Genomic DNA, 13,411 nt, shown 5'->3' with positions numbered 1-13,411 from the left:
GCCGTGGGACTGTCCTCGACTCAGGCTGGGGAAAAGGGGAGTTCACAAGGAAAATGCTGCTTGATATAACAGCAAAACCACTGTTGAAATGGGATCCTTGGATGTTGGCCTTCTAAGCTGGCTTTAACTTGCAGTGAGCACAATGCACTTGATTTAACAAAATTGATGCATCAGAAGGTGGGAGCAGCCTTCAGACCTACCTGAAGTAGCAGCCATTGAAAATAAAATAGTCTAGCATTGTAAATCCATGGAAATGGGGCCTCATTTCTGTATGAATTTAGTAAATCAAAGCAGAACCCAACTGCCCGGGAGAACGTGAGGTTTTTCATCCACACCTCTGCTCCTCTCCTTCCTTCTTTGGGTCTCCAGCTGAGTTCCTTCCTCCAGACCAGTCTTCCCAGCCTGCAGTCTTATATCTTCTAGTGCTCTCTGCTTTATGCTGCACTCTATTGTCTGTTTCTAGAAAACGATGAAAATAATAAATCACAAAAATATGTATTTTAATCACTGACTGACAAGCTAAGCATTTAGACTTGGAAAATATTCAGTCTCCCAACCTAGCAGTCCTCAGAAACCATTTGAGGAGTTGCTTAAACAGACGTCAACTGCTTATGTCTCCTTGCATTTGATCACCTCCCAAAACTGTGCTGTGGATTCTGCGTTTAGGACCAGAAGATAAAGTGAGCTGAGCAGCCCTCTGCTCTCCCCAAGTTAAACTCAACTTTCTAAAGAAGGTAACAATTTTGCAAAAACGTAATCCATCAAGTAAGAGGCACAGGTTTGCTTTCCTGGTGTATGAAATCAGACGCGTTCCATATGCAGCATATTAGTGAGGACACAGTCAAAAAAATCCCGGTAAGAGTGGCTGACTGATTATTTTTGACGAGATGTTTTTATCTTTAGCCAGTAGTCAGAAGTTTCAGCTAGTTTTGCATCCCGTATTTTATGACTTTCAAATCCCTGACATCTTTCAAAGCATTTTGGCTCGTGAGCATGGCCTTCTGACTGACACGAGCCAGTGGGCTTGGGTGTCGAGGCCATATAACGGATTACAATAAGCTGTGCCATTTCCAAGGCTCCTCATCTATCATGCAGCTGCTTTCATCGCTCGCACCGAAAGACTTAAGCAAGGATTATGGCATGAACCCTGCCTTTTCTCCATCCCTCTCCTGCTCACTCGCGCTCTGTCTCTCATTAACCAAGTCTAAGAATTTGTTACTAGAGTTGCAGACTCATTGACCCAGATTCGCTAATAATACGGGGGAGAGGAGATTTTTTTTTTTCCATGCTTAATCGCTGGCTTCTGTGTATTCTTAGTGCTATTTATATGCAGGAGAACTAAAAACCTGTAATAAAGATGGGGCCAACTTTTTGCAGCAAAATTCATGCATGCACATGGTGAGAGGCAGAGCAGGAGAGAGACGGGGACATAGGGAGAGGGAGGTGAACATCGGCGGACTTACCTGTACTTGCAGACCCAGCAGTAGATTTTGCAATAGCAGACCCTGCTTCTACCCTGATCCACAAGACCATATTGGTTTAGCTCAGGGCTCCCCATTTCGCTCTGAAAATGCCACACCATCAAAGTCATGCCCTGGCTTTCTTTGTGTCAAGTTTGATTTCCTTTACCACCAAAAAGCAAAGTCAAGCAGAAGGTCTGGAAGTGGGTTGGGAGAGTATTCCTGCCTGATCTGGGAGAACGCTGGCTCTTCCCAGTCTTCGGGGCTCTGTGATCACTTCTAGGTCGTGGAAGATTTTGCTGTCGGCTCCTTGGAGCAGGCCTTCTGTCATGGTTTATTTTCTGCTTCAAGGCAGCTGGTGGATCTTGGAGATCCAACTGCACTTGCCATCTTTTGGCTCCGATGCTGGTGTCATGATGTGACGTTCGGTTAACTAGGAGGGCTAAGCCCCAATGTTGGCTTTCCTGTCAAGGGAACCATTCTTTCAAATGATGGGGTTGAAATTTGTGTTCGCATGAGCTCCCCACTGCAAGGAAATGGCTTAATTTGAAAGGAGCAAGGATGCAGGAGCTCGTTTCCCTGAGGACATGGTGGGAGACAGGGGATGGAGCAGCCTGGAATATACTGCAAGGTCCTGCTGGAATTGCCTGTGTGTGCTGGTTTGAGAAAAAGGATCAGAACAAAAGGGTTTTGCCTCATGCTGTTGGCAAATACCTCTCTGCTTTCATGGAGGAATGCCTAGAAGACCAGAATAAATGTGTCATTAGTCTCTGCCTAGAAAACAATGGATTTTAGCATTTTTTTTAAAAAAAGTCTTCCCTAAAATGTTTGGTTTCAAGCATTAGCCACAGAATCAAGAGGGTTTTCTCACTTAAAGATCCTCGTGGAGACAGGCACAATATGATTTTGTGAGTTGAAGTCAATCCCTGTTCTCTGCCAGGGATTCTTCTGGACTGTTTTGCAATGAAAAATGTTATATGTTCATTAGATACTTGCATCAAGAGTTACCTCAGTGCCACAACACACCTCCTGTTGAAAAAACAACTTCTGTCTTTCCTCCACTCCTCCTTCCCAAATTAGCCTCTTCAGAAATGTCACATTTCCTGCCATTCACTACAGGCTCTTCAAGCTCCGTGCCTCACTTTCTGTATCACTCTATTGCAAGTGAACCACCTGGGGTTTTTTAACTCTCTGGAAATTTGTCTCAGGTTAGAGGACCAGGCAGGGAGACCTTTACATCAAAACGGGGCTCTGGCCTAGTCATGCAAACCACAGGAATTTAAATGGGGAATACTTATTAATTGTCAAGTTGAGTTTTCCAGTGTTTGAGACAGGAGGAGGTTCAGAAATGAGGCTGATTTTTTGTAGCAGCCTTACAGTGGATTTGGTAGCCTAACTTTACAAATTCACACTGGTGAGCATGGAAGAGGTGACACCAGTGCTTCCCGCAGGGCTCCCCGACGCATTTTCTGTATTAAAAAAAAAAAGTCTAGGCAGCGCACTAAATGTATATGTGAGCAGATTTTTATCCCTTGCTCTCAGAAGATAAGATCGTGTTGGAGCAGAATCCTGTTTCGCGTTAGTGCTAATGTTTGTTATCCGCAGTAGCAGCCCAGCCTGCTTCTTCCAGCCTCCGGCAGGGCTCCAGCCCGCGCGCCCGCGGCCGGCGGCATCCTCTCCAGCAGCAAGGATGCAGCGGCGTGAGCACGGCGAGGACCGTGCTTTTACTGGACCGTGCTGTGGTTGACTTTCAGCCCGCGAGGTCTGTTCCGACACGCTTGCCGTCAGGCGATAAACGTGACTGCGTTTGTCCCCACCTGTTGGGATTTTCCTGTTTTGAAGCAAAAGCCACCTCCAGACACCGCGTTTAATGTTCAACAGGGTTGTTGCAGCAGCAGCAGCGACCCAACTATCTACTATAATAGGGAAAAGTTCTAGTGTTACTGATAAGGCAGTGGCCATAAAGATCAGATGCGGGCACGTCTGTGCGGTGGGCGTTAGGGGGTGGATTTCAGGCCACACGCTGCTACCTTTCAGCCTTTCCTCTGAACAACGCGGGGGGACCACACTCCAGCTGCATGCTGCGGAGCTGTGTCTCCTGTCAGCTCCTCGTCCACGGTGTAGCTGTCCCAGTAATTTCTGTCCCTGTGACATCCTTGCTTTATCCAGTATGCATCCCTGTCTGGCACCTGGCTGCCCTGGCTGCTTGCCTTGTGATCCTGCGTGGCTTTTGTCATGGATTCACTTGGAGGGGGGGTCCTCAGGAAAGGGATGCGGGAGCCAGGGAACGTCTTTTGATGCAGTGGTTGTAGAGTTAACACAGACAGTGAATTTACCTGTGGCGCATCAGGAAGGCAGTGCCCTCCTCCTCCTCCTCCAACTGCCCGGCTGCCCTCCTCGTAGCTCTCTGCTGTAGCTCCGATCTCCTTGAACGTTCTTCTCATCTCCCCCATTTTAGGGCTTTCTGTGCTATCATTCCTGCCTGGCTTGTCGGGGCAAGCGAAGACAGGATCAGTCTGGCTTAACGGCAACTCCCCGACAAAGCAGCCTCCTCCATCCTGTGCCCTGGAGAGCAGCAGCCTTGGAGAGAGCTCTTGTTCTGAATTTTGTCTGCTGCTGTCAGTGGGATTACAGTGCCACAGCAAACCCGATGCTGTGAACAAATGGGTGAAAAAAAAAATGTTTATTTTTAGAACTGGAACCATGATAAATATGTGGAATTTGTCCACGGTCTGCCTGCTGTACCTTTTTGAAATGCAAAGTGCATGTTTGTTAAAATACCTCTCCAAAGGTCAGCATAATCTAAGAAATAAATGTGCTGGCCTTTTGGAAAGAAGGTGAAGTTTCAGATGTGCGATAGCTCCTTGCAGTTGAGAGCATGGGTCCCCGCAACCCAAATCTATTTCAGTGCAGCCCATGTGCATGGAAATGCTGCCTTCCAGCCAGGGTTTCTTTTGGAGGTTTCAGTGAGAAGCCTTACACCATTCTGAATCCTTCAGTTCAGCTTTTTCTGCCATTTTCCTGGCTTTGTCCATATTTGCTGAAGCCCCGCCCGTGCATTTGAGGGACTTATGCTGTGAGCATCATGTTTGCAGTTGGTGAAAGTAGGGATGAAAAATGGAAAACTCCAGAATGAAAAGAAGCAAAATGCCGGATGGGACCTCAAAACATCACCCAGGGAGACCCAGTGGGTTCGTGTCCCATTCAATGATCTAGCCAGCCTGCTGACACGCTTACAGGGCTCGGGGATTGCGGTATTTGAGAACCTTACATCTTTTAATCCTTTTAGCTTCCTGCGAGGTGGAGGAATACTATTACTCGCTGTTAGACAGGGAAGTGAGGCGTAAAGAGAAGGAATTACTTGCTCAAAGCGTTGTAGGAATCTCACAGCTGAAAAAAAGAGCTGGCGTAGCACTTAGCTGCCTGTCACGGCATCAGGCACCCTTGGGTAGGGCGGCATTTCTGCCACGAGCTTGGCTGTGATTATCCCACGGACGGGCTTTTGGGTGGGAAAGCACAGAGAGAAGAGGAGAGGGTCTGGAGGAAAAGCAGAGGGACTGAAATGTGACCCAAACTATGGCAGCCGAGCTGCAAATCAGGGCGATGCAAAGGCACAAACATCCTGTTGAGCTCCCCTAGTCCCCTGCAGTACGTAATGAGTAAAGCACATGCCCAAGCCCAGCTTCAGGCGGCTCTCAGTGGGAAAGCTCTGCCTCCCCTGCCTTGGGTTATGTCAGGCTTTATTCCTGGTGGCAACCAGCAGGTGTTCATGCGAGGGGGGAACGGCATTATAAGTAAATTATCCGTTCATTTCCGTCTGGAGACTTCCCTATTGTTTAGCCACAATATGCTTTCCTGTTTTTTAAAAAAAAACAAAACAGAAAAAAGCCAAACCCTGGCCCTGAGTTCCTCTCTGGCAGGGTGGACCCAGAGCTGCGTTTGAAGTGGGTGCCCGTGTCATTGCTCTTCCGTCCGTCGTGCTGCCGTCGCTGTCGCTCCCGCCTTGGTCCTCCGTGCTTTCCGAAAGCGGCGGGAGCAGCACCTGCCCGGGAGCCATGCCGGAGGGCATCGCCTCCTGCCCGCTCGTCTTGACGCGTGGCTTTGCCCCGGCAGGTCGGTGCGGGAGGGAGCCCAGTGCTGCCCAGGGGGCGGAAGGCAGGGGATTCTTGTGTGAGCAGGGAGGACGGGGGAACAAAAGCTCTCGTCCCTCTTTCCTCCTCCTGTCCGACACAGGGACACTGAGGACAGGGCACTCGCTTGCTCAGGGGAGTTATTTTTAACCATTTTAGAAAAAAATGCAGCTCAGTGGATTAAAAAACAAGGATTTCTGTACATGGGGAGGCTGTCGCCCAGCAAGGCAGGGTGTGATGTGAAGGAGCAGCACTGAGCCCACTGGCTCCCGCAGGATCCCCTTTCCTGGTGGCACCCATCGGTGGCTTTGCTTAGCCCCCATCCCAGCTGACCAGTGCAAAGGCTCTGTGAATCCAGATGAAACACGGGGAGCCGGTGTGGGAAAGCATGGCCAGGAGAGGATTCACCCCTCGCTGCTCGGGGTCACTCACCCAGCGCTAGGGGCTGGCTGGTTCATGCCACCGTGCCTCTCCCTGCTAAGGAAACCCCAAACTGTGTTTCCTACGCAGCAGCATCATTTGTCAGGAACATTTGCAGGCAGATACATGGAGCAGCACCTACCTGAGCTGTGGGTGGGTCTGTGCTGAGAGCAGCCGTCTTTGGCATTTTAGCTCTTTGGGAGGCAAGAAAGGAGATTTCTCCTGGGAATACCCAAGAGCAATACCCATACCTCTTGCGAGCATGGCCAGGGCTGACCCCGCAGACCCAGGTAACCCCCTCTGGCACTGGGAGAGCCTGGGGGGGAGCCTGGCCTGTGGCACTGCTGCAATGGGGGGGGTGCTGTGCCGGGCAGGGGGACCATCCCGAGGGGATTTAATACCCGGGGGTGCTTCTCTCCTCCCCATTTTCCCCAGGACTCTGCCTTCATGGCCCTGGCATGGAAGTGGCAAACCCCCCAGTGGTGTAAGGGTACAGATGTATTTCTTTACGTTAGTGCACGACAGGATTAACCGTTGTGCTATGCAGTGATGGTCACGTGCGGTGCGAGTGAAGAGCTACAAAAGACCTTTTATTTAGCCACTGCGTTTGCCTGTCATAATTTAGGACTGACCTTTTTCTCCTTGATGCAAAAAGGAGCTTTTTGCCTTTGTAGCTCTTTGACTCCTGTTGCAAATGCCCGATTTCAAGGGCTAATCCTGTCCTCAGATCTTGCCTGCGGCCCCCCCCTTCCCTCACGTTTGCGAAGGCAGCAGTTGCTTACAGCCTCTCCTGGTTCAGACAGCGCAAGTCCCAGCCTCTCGCTGCCCTACCTGCTATGGTTTTGCTTGCAAAAAAAGGTGCCACAGCTGCAGCTCTCCTGCCAGCTTTCCCAGCTGAGCTCCCGGTGTCTTCTGGTGTTTCTCTCCAAGAGAGAAAAGTGTCAGAAAATCCTTCCCTTGTCACGAAGCAAAGCCAGGGGTTATACACAGGGAGGAAACAGCCTGAAGGAAGGGCCAGGCAGGCAGCTTCTGAAGCTTCAAATGTAGCAAAATATTTCAAAATAAATGTGTGCATGTGATGCAGTTTTATATTTAACAGGATGACTTTGAGCACCCAGGACGCCTTCCATTTTTGCTTTAAAAAGCTACAAAGCCAGGTGGAAAGAGGGGGAAAAGTGGGATGGCTGGGAAATGGGGAGAACAAAGTCATCGTGGTGGTGGTGATCATGGGACCCCTGAGCCCAGAGCAGGGCCCCTCGTGTTCAGGGCTATGCAAAAGAGATTGTCCCTGCCTTGGGGAACTTGCAGCTAAGGTTTAAGATTAAAAGTTAGGCTTTTTTAATTTCTGCTTCATGGTTGTGTGAACTTCACTTTAGGCCTCAAATCTGCTTTTCTTGAAATTGGTCTCGAAATTGCTGTTGACTTTAAATGCTGCAAGATCTCACCCATAAATTCTCCTTCTCCCATCTGTAGAACGAGGATGGCAGAATTTCTGTGCCATCTGTGGTGCTGTGAAGCTGAAAACAATCATCATTTATAAAGTGCTTTGAGCTCAAATGGGAGGTTCTGTGTAAAGGCGAGGCTTTGCGGGATGAAATGTTCCTTAATGTGCCAGTTGCATCTGATATCTGAACCAGGGGCTGGGTTGAAAGTTTTGGAAGAACAGTCTGGTGATGCAGAGGTAGCGCTCCAGCTGCTAAATGTCTTGGTTTATTTGTGTTGTTCAAAAGCTCCTGTTTGTCTTTACAAAATTAAGGGACAGAGAAACCAATGGCTGCATGTCCTCCAAAAAATCAGTGTCCTACATCCGCATTCATCTTGAGCACCTCTGATCCTAACAGCTACAATTCTCAGAGCTGGTAGGACTCTGGCCACCAGCTGGTGATTTAACAGCACATGCCGTGTAAATAGGAAACTCGGAGCCACGGTCACAAGTGTTGGGCCTTTCCGAGTGCAATAGGACGCATCTGACGGGAACAAAAGGATGTTTGTTTTCATCCGGCTTTGCAGGGCGTAGAAGGAAAGCTGCCTAACCTTTGCTCCAAGAGCCACGTTTGCCTTATATTTGTATAAAGCTGAGGGCCAAACTGGTGCAACAAAGAGCAGATTGTGGCCAAGCACAGCATTTTAAGATTTAAATAGTGCAGTTGCCAGCAACTAATGCAAAGCACACGTGGCAAGCCAGTTGCCTGGGCTGAGCCAATGCATGGCTCAGGTCAGGCACTGCTGATGGAGCCGCTGGTTTCTCCTTTTGCAGACACAAGCCACCAGACCCGCTCTGTCTCCAGCCGTCCCTATTACAGTCTGCCCAACAGCAGCCATGAGAGACGCTCGGTCCTCGCCATCACGGAGCCGCCGCGTTTCCACTCCCAAGCCAAAGGCAAGAACGTGCGTCTGGACGCTCACTCCCGCAAGGCCACGCGGAGGAACAGTTTCTGCAACGGGGTCACCTTCACCAACCGGCCCATCCACCTCTACGAGAAAGTCAGGCTGAAGCTGGTGGCTGTGCACCACGGCTGGAGCGGAGCCCTACGCTTCGGCTTCACCATTCACGACCCATCGCAGATGAGCTCTGACGAGATACCAAAGTACGCCTGTCCGGACCTAGTGACCCGACCCGGATACTGGGCCAAAGCTTTGCCAGAGAGGTTTGCTGTGAGAGACAATATCTTGGCCTTCTGGGTTGACCGTCATGGGAGAGTCTTCTACAGTATTAATGACGAGGAGCCAATATTGTTTCACTGTGGTATTAAAGTTTCCGGTCCTCTCTGGGCACTCATAGACGTCTATGGAATTACCCATGAAGTACAGATACTAGGTAAGTGTGTATTTTGGCCCATGGCTTGCTTTTCTGGTTGCTCTTTCCACAAAGGCATGATCATGGAGAAAAGATGCATGATCTATCTGGTTAATAATTTCTGTGGGACACTTAAGAAAAACAATTTACTGTTGGTTTTGTGCTTCAAATTAACCATTTTTCTTTTGCTAGCAGTGGGAATCCAGAACACAATACATTTCAGAGATGTCAGTGAGGGAAAGTCCCAAGGCTGGGCTAGATGGAAATTTTTACAAGTAACTTTACCTAGTTTTTTCTGAGATAGATGTGGAAACACGTGGTGTGAGGTTGGGACTGAGCAGACAAAGGCAACCAGCTCTGGCTTCTCCTCTTCCTTCTCAGCTACCAGTTACTGCCAGCTCACTGAAAAACTAAGACCCATTCCCCAAGAGTTTCCCGGCACCTTCCTCAGCCCCTCTCTCAACTCTTGGCCTTGGTCCCCACCTAGACTGGCAGTTTTAACAAGCTGTGTTTGCAGATGTAACCCTTCCCTTGTACGTGGGCATCACTGCATGCCTGCAGAGCACCAGCTGCGGCACAGGAGGCAGCCCGCCAGCTGAAGAGCAATGAGAAAATGTGTGAGGTCCTGTGTGCTTTGGGATCCTTGCCACCGCACGCCCCATCTTCCCCCACCCCCAACAGATCGCTGCATTCAGGTGGTGCCTGGCTGATGTACAAGCATCATCCTTGGGGAGGGCTGCAAGAGGGGATGAATCTGTTCCCATTAGCAAACTGAGCCGATTGCCATGGAATGACTTCCCTTTCGTCACTTTTACGGCATTGCAATTTCAAGTGAATTCAGTGTCAGATGGAGTGCTTTGAACTGGGCTACACCACAGGGAGTCCTTTTAAAATACAAGAGTGTTGCCCTTTCCTGGAGGCTCCTAGGAGCTGATTTTTAACAGCCAAGCTAGGCTGCACCTGCTCGAGGGGATGGTGCCTCCATCCTCACACCAAACAGACACCAGCGATAAGCTGGGACATGGTCAGTCCAGTGGGCAGGCAGCTCCGTCACATCCTCTTCTGAATGGTACCAATTATCTGACAGCTGAGAAGGCTACATATAAACATATAAACAACGCTTTGCCCTGCCTGCTCTGCCTCAAATGTGTAATTAAACCTTACCAGTAGCTTATCCTGTAATTGCAATTGCGATGCACTCCAGCCTCTGGTGCTCATCGCAGAGGTGAAGGAGCATTTGCTGCATTGGCCAGTGCAGCTGCTTCACCAGAGCACTCCTTCTTCCTTGCTAGATTATAGTTAGAAAAATAAAATGCAGCTTATTTTTGCCCCCCACCCTCCTGTCCTGCCTGCAGCATCCAAGTCTGCAGAGTGAAAGACTTGGCCTGAGGGCATCTGTACTCTGATGGGTTTTTTGGATTGAAGTACCAAGCCCCACAAGGTACCTCAGGAATCAGAGCGATGCTCAACCATCTGGGGCACCAGGGGACACAGCCTCTTTGCTACAGGTGTGGTGGTGTCACAGTGGACATATTTGTCTTTCTGTCTCCTCCTCCTAAAATTTTGCAAGTCAAGGAAGCTGTGAAATGTAGCCCAGATACAGATGCATAAAATGCATCTTTCAGCATCATGAAGCTTGGATGTGTCTTACTCCTCTGTGGGAGCATTTCTTGCCAGATACCCCATGCTTGCTAGAAGCAGCTTGGTCCAGCCATCAGCCTACACCGGTGGCCCCTCCTGCATGGGCTTCTGAGCAAAGGCAGCCTCTGCTTTGCAGCTGCCAGATGGATTTGGGTGTTTCACCTTCTTTGGTAAAGCCTGCTGATTTTCTCCTCCAAGGAGCAGGCAGTGTTGGTGCTGGGATGCTTCTCCCTCTCCATGTTTGGGAAGACGAGGAGTCTGCTTCATGCACACACACTCTTAACTTCGATCTGCTTTGACTTTGCTCAGCTAGTTAATGCCTTACCTTGAGAGTGAAGTGTCCAAGCTGCCATGGGCAATGCTGGAGGTAGACCCTCCTCACACCTTTAAATCCCCCCCAGCCTGGCATGGCCAAGGTGAAAAGCTAGGAAATTTAATTAAGAGTCAGCATCCTGACTTTCCTTTTGCTGTGAAAGGGGAAAATAACTCTCTGACTGCAAAAATCTTCTTTGTAACACCTGCAGCAAGTAGCTTTTGTGACAAGCTCTCAATTCAAAATCTCTGCAAGTGGTGTGAACACCCCTGAGATACGAGGCTTGAAATCTTGTAAAACGACCTCTCTTGGACATGCCTGTGCCTAGGCACCTCACAGCTGTAAGGCAAGGACAAGGGGTGTGAAAGGAGAATCTGTTCATGCTTGTGCTCCTTTGCCCATCCCTGTGCTGCAGATTTGGCTTGCATAAGACCTTTGGACAACAAGATATTGAGATGTTTCCTTCTATTATGGAGCACCCTCAAAGCTGTTAGTCCCCTCTATGGAGAAAGCTGTAGGAGCACACTGGTTAACAGCTTTTCCCAGTTCATCAGTGCAAGGAGCTCCCAGTTTACATGGGTACTTCATAACACTTGTTTTTACTGCAGCTACTACCAAGATACAGCCATTTTTCTGCTCGCTCCCCATGAGACTCTCCACTGCTAGCCTTTCATTAGTGGGTGACCTCTGGCTAATTTTTCCATTGTTTTTCCATTCAGAGGAACAGAATTCAGATAATCTGTAGGCTGGAATAATAACAATTGTAACCGTAAAAGTAGGCAATTGTGTCTTGACTCTAATGTCCCTTATCACTGGGTTTATCTCACAGATAGCATGTTTGCAGAGACCATGAGCACTGCCCGTCTCAGCACTGCCCGTCTCAGCACTTGCCTTCCACAGAGCAACCATGATTCAGCCAACTTCAATAACAACGAACTGGAGAATAACCAAGTGGTGGCCAAAATTGCAAACCTAAACCTAAGCCGGGTTCCAGGACTTGCGACAGACAACCACATCATCCCCTGTTGCCCAAACCGACGGCAGCGTGCCCAGGGGGTCCCAGCCTTCCTGGACACAGACCTGCGATTCCACCCCACCCGTGGACCTGACATCACCTTTTCTCAGGACCGGATGGTTGCATGCACCAACTGGCAAGAAAGTAATAGGACTTTGGTGTTTTCGGACCGGCCTTTGCACATTGGTGAGAGCCTCTTTGTGGAAGTAGGACATCTTGGGTTGCCATACTACGGGGCCCTTTCGTTTGGCATCACTTCTTGTGATCCGAGTACTTTACGGACAAATGAGCTCCCAGCAGATCCAGACTTTCTCTTGGACCGCAAGGAGTACTGGGTGGTTTACCGAGCATTCCCAGTCCTCAACAGCGGCGACATTCTCAGTTTCATGGTCTTGCCGAATGGAGAGGTGCACCACGGGGTGAATGGAGCCAGCCGAGGAATGCTAATGTGCGTGGACACCTCACAGTCTCTCTGGGTGTTTTTTACAATCCACGGTGTAATCAACCAGCTCAAAATACTGGGTAAGTACAGCCAAAAGAAATGATAACGGGGAGCGCCTGGCTGGTGATGTTCCCTGGGCCAGAGCGGGAGCTATGGGTTTGCAGTCGCAGCGTTGCCTTTAGCAGGTGGCCACCGATGTGAGGAAGCAGCTCCTGGTCTCACCTTGTGTTTGCAAACAAGAGTGAGCGTGACGTGGTGGCTGTCACGTAGATGCATGCAGCCTATATAAGTCCCCCCGAAAGGGATGAGACTTGAAAAGTAAAATAAGCAGCAGGTAGGGAGGCAGGAATGGCTGGGGCAGGGGGGCAGATGGTTTTCAGAGGGTTTGTTTTCAAATGGGATTCTTTGTAAACCCACTATTCCAGCCAACAGGTACTAAACTCCAGCCTTGGTAAGGGCGGTGACTTTTATGAGCGCAGCTCTGGTTTAACCCCGTGTGTTGCTGAGGGACAGTAATCGCTCCCCAAGCACTGCCGCAGCTCGGGTATCAGAGGTCACTCCTGATCCATTGCTGGTGACCAGCTGCAGTTGCCTCCCTTCCTCTTGTTAAGGATTCTGTCAGAAAAGCAGATGTTGATGACTTTGTAAAGCAGGTTTTTCTCATTTAAAGCAATGCCCTTTCCCAGCTGTCCCTGATCTGACAGTGAGATGGCGATAGCTTGAGGCTGCTGCTGCTGGAGAGATTGGGACCGCAGAGGAGTGACTTTACACCCCAAGTGATGGCTGCTGGATAACCTGGTGCTTGCCTCGCTGAAGTGCTGAACAGAAATTGTACAATGGCATAGCGAGGTCCAGGCCCTGGAGGTCACATCCAAAATCACGCACCTATATCATTACTAAGGGGCAGCACTTAACTCAGGAGCTGGACTTTACCCTAAAGCACGTGGGGTGGGAGTGACTCACCGGCCTGAGGGGCACGTAGGTGGGGTTTGTCCCTCGGCCCCGCGACAGGCTCAGCTCTCTCCTGTGTTTGCAGGCACTGTGCAGTCCAGCCCAGTGACCGTCTCTCCCTCAGGATCCCCCGGTGGCTCGCAGTACGACAGCGACTCGGACATGGCCTTCAGCGTCAACAGGTCATCATCTGCTTCAGAGTCATCGCTCGGTAAGGAGAGCTCAGCCCTCGGCACCTGGCT

At 49.8% G+C, this 13,411-nt stretch overlaps 1 protein-coding gene across 1 annotated transcript in view; it reads left to right on the top strand.

The window, feature by feature from the left end:
• Window positions 1-8,170: 8,170 nt before the first annotated feature.
• Window positions 8,171-13,411, top strand: part of NEURL1B (neuralized E3 ubiquitin protein ligase 1B) — a 6,480-nt gene continuing 1,239 nt past the window's right edge. The window contains exons 1-3 of the mRNA XM_035902488.1: window positions 8,171-8,828; window positions 11,591-12,298; window positions 13,255-13,380. Of these exons, the coding sequence (XP_035758381.1) occupies window positions 8,171-8,828; window positions 11,591-12,298; window positions 13,255-13,380 (1,492 nt within the window). The remainder of the gene's footprint in view (window positions 8,829-11,590; window positions 12,299-13,254; window positions 13,381-13,411) is intronic.

This window comes from Egretta garzetta, unplaced genomic scaffold (genome assembly GCF_000687185.1).
Source record: "Egretta garzetta isolate BGI_Z169 unplaced genomic scaffold, ASM68718v1 scaffold209, whole genome shotgun sequence".
NCBI classification, from domain to species: Eukaryota; Metazoa; Chordata; class Aves; order Pelecaniformes; family Ardeidae; genus Egretta; species Egretta garzetta.
This window is presented reverse-complemented; position numbering and strand designations above follow the sequence as displayed.